The sequence below is a fragment of the Electrophorus electricus genome, chromosome 8 (assembly GCF_041902795.1).
Source record: "Electrophorus electricus isolate QZ-2024a chromosome 8, ASM4190279v1, whole genome shotgun sequence".
NCBI classification, from domain to species: Eukaryota; Metazoa; Chordata; class Actinopteri; order Gymnotiformes; family Gymnotidae; genus Electrophorus; species Electrophorus electricus.
Genome location: NC_137504.1, coordinates 13995001 through 14001960, shown reverse-complemented (window position 1 = coordinate 14001960; position 6960 = coordinate 13995001). Strand labels below are relative to the sequence as shown.

The 6960-nt window shown below is 37.3% G+C and overlaps 1 protein-coding gene and 1 long non-coding RNA gene across 3 annotated transcripts in view; one reads left to right on the top strand and one right to left on the bottom strand.

Annotated features, from left to right (window-relative positions):
- Positions 1–1505: 1505 nt before the first annotated feature.
- LOC113587634 (uncharacterized) lies at positions 1506–5340 on the bottom strand. Its single transcript, XR_003411762.3, has 5 exons — positions 5219–5340; positions 3107–3198; positions 2895–2942; positions 2336–2485; positions 1506–2236 (listed from the first exon to the last, which is right to left on the bottom strand). It is a non-coding gene; the product is annotated as an uncharacterized LOC113587634 (long non-coding RNA).
- Positions 5250–6960, top strand: part of rad50 (RAD50 homolog, double strand break repair protein) — a 31523-nt gene continuing 29812 nt past the window's right edge. The window contains exons 1-2 of one of the 2 annotated variants that reach the window (XR_014124931.1): positions 5250–5423; positions 6042–6202. Coding sequence is in view for 1 of the 2 variants with exons in the window: in XM_035527416.2 (XP_035383309.2) it covers positions 5345–5423; positions 6042–6202 (240 nt within the window). In the remaining variant the exon portion in view is untranslated. The remainder of the gene's footprint in view (positions 5424–6041; positions 6203–6960) is intronic. The other variant, XM_035527416.2, reaches the window with a different exon arrangement.

The window sequence follows — 6960 nt, the reverse complement described above, 5'->3', positions numbered from 1 at the left end:
TTGTTGTGCTGAAGATATGTTTTGTATGCTTGCTCTGTGTATTTTGTATTTAATGTCAAGCTTGGTTGCTTTTTGTTTCTGTTTTATTTTTGTTTGATTTGTATTTGTTGTTCATTTTTATACATTTTAAGAAAAAAGTCCATTTGTAATTTCTCCTGCCTTGTGCCTCGCTTTCTTCATTGAATGACAATACAATATTAATAATGGTGTCCTCAGTGTCCCAAGCCTCTGTGGGAAAAGCAAGTGTTTCCTGTTTGATGCCTACAGAGTCAGTATGAGTGTGCGTGTGTACAACTGTAATATCTATTAATTTCTTCTGAAGATATCACTGCTGGGGATAGTACCAGTTGAACTCCTCAACCAACCCCAGTCTCTCAAAGTAACACCTACATTCCCCAGTCCTTCTGGCTGTTCTTTTGTTCTGAAATTTTGATGTTGTGTGCGTATGTAAACAGGTGCAGAGATGTGTTCTGATATGTTAGTATATTTATACCTCCCATAAACAAACTCAGTAACCCAACCTCTTTCCCAAATGTAGTGAATCACCACATACAAAACATAAAAATCATAATAATAAAAGTGAGTAAGGAGGTCATTAAAGGGGACTAGATTTACAGGAACACTTAATCCTGCTGGAAAATTCATAATGGCACATGTAAACAGAACACAGCTTATATTTGATATAGTAGAAGTAAACCAACTACCTGCTAACACAGGTTTTAGCAAATATATAGCAAACCTAATGGATAACAAACAGCTGACAGCAAATTATGCATTTTAACCTTTGTAATATTCAAGTACTAGTGTTAATGTCTACAGATGTTGTATTGTACAGCAATTCACTGTTCAAGCTTGAATTCTGTGGTTGATTTAAAGTATGCATTCCGCCTCAGCATTTTGAGGGACGATGCAGGATGTTATGTTCAGATGTCCTACAAAGGGGTTGATCTGAGACACACTATATATGCCCCATAAGAGTTGAAGGAAGAGATCATGAAAAAAGCACATCTCTAAATGGCACTCTTCAGCTCCTAATTGGTGAAATATCACTTGCTCATTGGTGAATTAATTTAATCACTGCCAAAGAACTTAATCATGGCCAGAGTTTGCTACAAAAATGATCATTTACAACAAAGTTATTTTGATTAAGATTTCTCAGGACATGTGTTTTTGGATATATACCAAATGTTTCTGAACATAGCAAAAGAAGATTCTGAGATGTGAAATCCAAGTTTACAGTACATCAGCTAAGCCTGAAACACCTGGTCCTAGCTGTAGCTTTAAATGGGATGGAAGACTTGGCTTTTATTTGATATACTTTGCTCTTAAAGGTATTTTCAAGGTCTTCTGTAAACGTATTTATAAATAATTTAATGAACATTTTAAGCTGTTTTATTAACAATTTAGGAAGTAGTATCTGTACCCTTGCATACCACAAAGTCCAATATGAAGCAATTTGGCTGTAAACTCTAAACAACCATAAACCCAGATAACATTTCTTTTGCTGGTGGTCATACATTTTCCTTGGGACAAACACTAATGCATACTCTGAACACTGGACTGCAGTAACTAATTTACTTTTACTTGCCCTGCAAGACACTGCCCTCTACTGTCAAGAGTTGGGTACAAAACATCACTAGAAGACATAAGGCTCCTAACAAAGTATTGCAATTTCACTGCAGTAACAAAGTTGAACCAAACCAGATCCAAGAGAACATGTCTGAACAACAGTGAAAAAACTGGCAGTGAGATAAGACAGGGCAGACACTGATCTGCAAAAAAACCCAAACATTTTTTACCTTACACTGTGGTACACAGCAGTGTAAACATTCCAAAACCACTCCACTTTAGCCAGTATTTTAAATATATTGAACTAATATATTTAATGAATTAATGACAGGCATTAAACCTTCATTGCCTTTGCGGTTAGGACATAAACCCAACCAATAAACAAAAAAATGTTTCCAGTAGGGATGGCCCTTTGCCATTAGTATAACAGATCAGTGGTTACGTGTAGAAGACAAATATTTAAAGGTAGTCTGTAATGATGACTTTATTTATATGCACAGTGACACTAGAAAGGCCTTAACATAATGGATCAATACTGATAACTATTAACACAACTATTCATCCACCTTTGAAAAAATGTGATGCATTGTTTTACAAAAATCAGCTGTTGAGTTTTTTTCACAATCTTCAAGATGATCATCTTATTTTGCGAACACTGTCCTCCAGCCTTCGACAAAGAGACAAATGCAAGAAATTTTTAGAATGAACTGAATATTTTTAGAAAGAATTTAACAGTCTCTTGAAAAAAGGAACAATCTATACTCACTGTTCCTGAATACTGAAGTAGTGACTGAATATTGTACTGTAGCATTCTAAAGATTGTATGTTGCCCAAGACCCATGCCTTGATCTGTAGATCTTGCCAAAGCAAGAGTTTTCAGAAGTTCTTGAGCAACTGTTTCTTTACAGTTGCAAAACTGTTGAAAAAGATACAAGTTACAGTCACACACACACACATATATATATATATATATATATATATATATATATATATATATATATATATATCTATATATATCGAGTCCATACACAACCACAAATTATATTATTTTTATATATATATATATATATATATATATATATATATATATATATATATATATGCATAGTCCATAATCAATTTTGGAATTTGGTACCACACCAAATGGTACTAAAAGTAAAACATCAACAAGTAGAAGTTCTTGCAAAGCTTAGCACTTTGAATGCTAACTACAGCGCATGTCAGTGACTACTTTAAACCACACTGAATACTATAAAGACCATGCAATCATATAGATTGTCTGCTATTGGGCAAGTTGAGATGATCTGCTGATCTTCAAAACTTACGTCACTATTTGTCATCTGTACATTTGGCAAGTATATTGTGTTTGTGTCCTTTGAAAAAGAGACAGAAACGTAACCAACTACAACAAATACAGCACTTACAGCTTGAAATTTTTTACACTTAGTGTATTTCTTGGTGATAGGGTTTGTAAAACTTTATGAAAAATCTTTATGACAAAGTTATCCATAGAAATTCATTAAGGTACATTACTTACAAAGCTGAAGAGATTAGGGTAGCGAGCAAGGTCTTGAAGATGGACAAGTATCTCATGAATAATGTCATCTCCTCTAGTTATGTCCTGCAGTGCTATGCAGAGTAGCAAAACACATTTGCACAATTTGATCATCATCAGGAAGCATTTTAACCTGGGCCAACATGTCAAGCTGTTTATACAGCAACTGGAGGAGGGGAAATTCAATGGAAATTTATATGCTCTCACTAGTTCCAGACACTTAGCGCCAGGTTACGGGTACCTATATTTGGGTACCTTTTCAACCCAATGATGTTATTTTAAAAAACAGCAGATATTTTCTCAGTGGTAACTTGGAAAATTACAGCAAGTTAGAGAAGGGTGAAAACCTTTTAATACACTCATGTGTCATGGGAACACAGTGCACTACCAAGTGCAAATCAAGGGGTCAACTCTAGTTCATACAACAATCAAAACTAATATAGAAGTTGAAAAGTGTTGCACATATGACTCTGATCAGTTGACTCATTACGCAGGTTAACAGATTTCTGATTTTTGGCCTTGACTCTTTCTTTACCAGGGCAGGTCCTGCTGTAAGCTGAAGTTTGTTGTCAAGTCGTTTTAAACTATATAAGATTTGTTTGACTGTAGCATCTGTTGTACTACTTTCTACTACTGGCAGCCACAATGTCAGTAAAGAGTGTGTCATAGCTGTCGCACATAACCGTCCCACCCATGTTTCTACGTTAAATCGCAATGTGTCTTTATTTTGAACTTCTCCCCCTGATCGTATCACTGACACTGGCACAAGATCACATATTTATCACTTGCTATCCTACATCATATCCCAGAATGAACAGGATTATTTCAATATACTGTACTTGACCGTTGCCAGCCTTCACTTTTTCGTACACTCTGACGTTCTTTAATCACTTACACCCGTGTTCTGAACCAGACTCCTCATAAGTTAGAATTCTGTTAAAGGAAAAGGGGGTCATGGTACAATTCTATAATCCAGTGCAGCAGTTTCCCCTGACAAACTGTTTCTGATTGTGTTGTGCTGACTGGTCAGCACCAAGGCTTGTTACAAAACCCAGTACAAAACATACAAGTTATGTAGCAGAAAAATACCTTTCAATTAAAGCTTACAACAATCTAAACTGCTCTAGCATACGTTCTTTCTCTCACCCCAAGATGACTTTTTTTCTTTCCTCTTTCCTTACATGAGCCAAAGGTCACAAAAAGTATATTCTACATCTAATTTGCAGACAGAATAGCTTCTCGCAGTTGCTGAAAATTAGATGGAGGTACTGACGTGCTGAACAGCCCATTCTCTCTCATCCCAGAGATGCTCTATAGGATAAAGGTCTGGGGTCTGTGGAGGCCAGCGAAGCAAGGAAAACTCACTGTCATGTTCCTGGAACCAATCCATGACTGTAGGTCTCTTGAGGCACTGCGTATTTTCCTACTGAAAGTGTCCTTCTGCCACAGGGTAAACAGCAGCCATGAAGGGAGGAATTTGGTTGGTCACAGTGCTTAGGTAAGGCCTTCTGAACCCAGCGTGTGCCAAGAAAACATTCCCCAGACCATTACTCTACCTTCACCATTTTGACTGTTGGCACCTGACAGGAAGGGCTCATCAATTCATGCTACTTTTTCCCCAAATTCTAACCCTCACATTAGCATGGTGTAAGAGCTATCTCAGGATTCATCCAACCAAGTGATGTTTTTTCACTGCTCAGCAATCCAGTTTTTGGACTCTTTTGCCCACTGGAGTCTTGTTTTTTTATTTCCCTTAGACAGCAATGAAACACAAACTATCTGCTGTTACAGACCAGAGCTTTGCTCCTGCTCCTCTTCAGGACTCAGATGGACCATAGGCCTTAATTTGCTGTGAATGACTTTTAACAGATTAACCTAAGGTTTTGGGGATCCGTAGGGCATTATACAACTCGTAAACTCCAAAGGCTACAGATAACATTTTTCATACAGTTTACAATGGGGCAGTGCAAAATATTAATGAATATCAATGAGCCTTATTTGATTCGGTATGCAACCACTTCAGACAATGTGTCAATAAATAGCTCACACAAATAAATATTCAAATGCCACAGACTGTATTCATTGCCTACTTACAGACGAGAAACACCACAAGAAGAGAAAGTGTGCATTGTTTTGGTATTTTGAAAGGGCTCCGTTGGCGCTAAGGCAAAAATGTTTCAGTATTGGGCTGCAGTAGCTGGAAACATTGCACTTTGAGCGATGCGCGTGCGTTTTACGTATGTAAAAACGTCACGTCTCGCGCGGGAAATAGGCAAGTCCGTGAGCGCAGCCAAAGTAGGTAGGTGACGCTAGCTAACGTTATTGAAAAATATAGCTAGAGCACTTATTTGGTTGATTTCACCCTTGTAAATAGCGTGAATACGGTTGTTATAGCTAGGTAGCGAACTTCACCAGCTAGCAGTTCAATAGGAAGAATATGAACGCTAGCTAGCTTGCTAGTTATTACTTTGTTTAAAGTTACCTTCTAACGACAATACAGCTAACGTTATACAAGATAAGACTTTGGTTGACGTTACTATCCATCTGTCTAGTTTTCTGGTGACCCTAGCAAGCTAGTTTGGTAACCTCTGTAGGATATAATACGACTTTAGCCAGCTGATTCTTAGTTAAGTAACACGAATGTTAGCTAATTAATTACTTAGATAACTAGTTAGCTAAAATTTCATTAGTTAGCTAGCTAACCTAGGTTCCCTAACGCTAGCTATCTTGCAGGTGGCATATAACGCCAGATGGCTAGCTAGCGAGCTAACCTAGCTAATGTTGCGTGATGGGTAGCTATAAACATGAGTTTGCGTAATCTAAAAGATGATGGTAATAGTGACCTAGCTACCAAGAATAATAGTAATATCTTTTTTTAAAAGTTAGCTGTTTCGGCTTTGAATATTGTTTTCTTCAGCGCCCATCTACAGGCTTAATCCCAGAAGCAGAATGTCAAAAATAGAGAAGATGAGCATCCTCGGAGTGAGGAGCTTTGGTGTAGAAGACAAGGACAAACAAATAATATCATTCTTCAGTCCTTTGACGGTGCTGGTCGGACCCAATGGAGCGGGCAAAACGGTTTGTTATCCTACTGACCGGCTGGGCCTTTTCTTTTGACGATACTTTGTGTCATCAAAGTAGATGGTGATAGCGATAAACATAATAAAATAATAAACGTTATCGCTCTGGAGGAGTTTTCAGTGATGCTGTCGATTTCCCCTGTTTTAGTTCCTGTACTTGCTCTGCAACATTTTAAATCATCCCCAGGCAGATAGTTCTGTTATAGAACTATAATAGTTCATCGGTGTCTCCGGGTGATTCCACCTTGCCAAGTTCATGTTTAGATTGGTGGAATATGTACATATGAATGTCCATACATCCTTTACCTTGGCAAAAACAAACAAGTAATAAAAAAAATGTTAATTTATGAAGGGAGCACACAGGTGATTTATAATGGGTGCAGCTATACAGTAGGAGTACCTAATTAACCGTACAGTGCTGCAAGTTGATTTCTTTTAATTCTGTCTCATGAATTGCACACTGAGGTTAGGAAGCAGAGAAATGTTATGGAGTTTGTTAATTATTAGACCAGAACTCTGTATTCTCTCCTAAAAAGTTTTCTTTGGCTATTTCTGACATCTTGTATCTAGTTATAGTTTTTGTCAAGCTTTTACATTTGTTTTCATGCCATCTTGTGCTTTGATATTTATCTCTTAAATTCTTTACAATTTGTTTAGTGGTATTTTTGAGGCCTTTTCCTACCTCTAATAGAATACTAACTGACTATGGTGTCAAACTGCAGTGCGGTACCATTTGCACCAGGGAGTATGCTACTG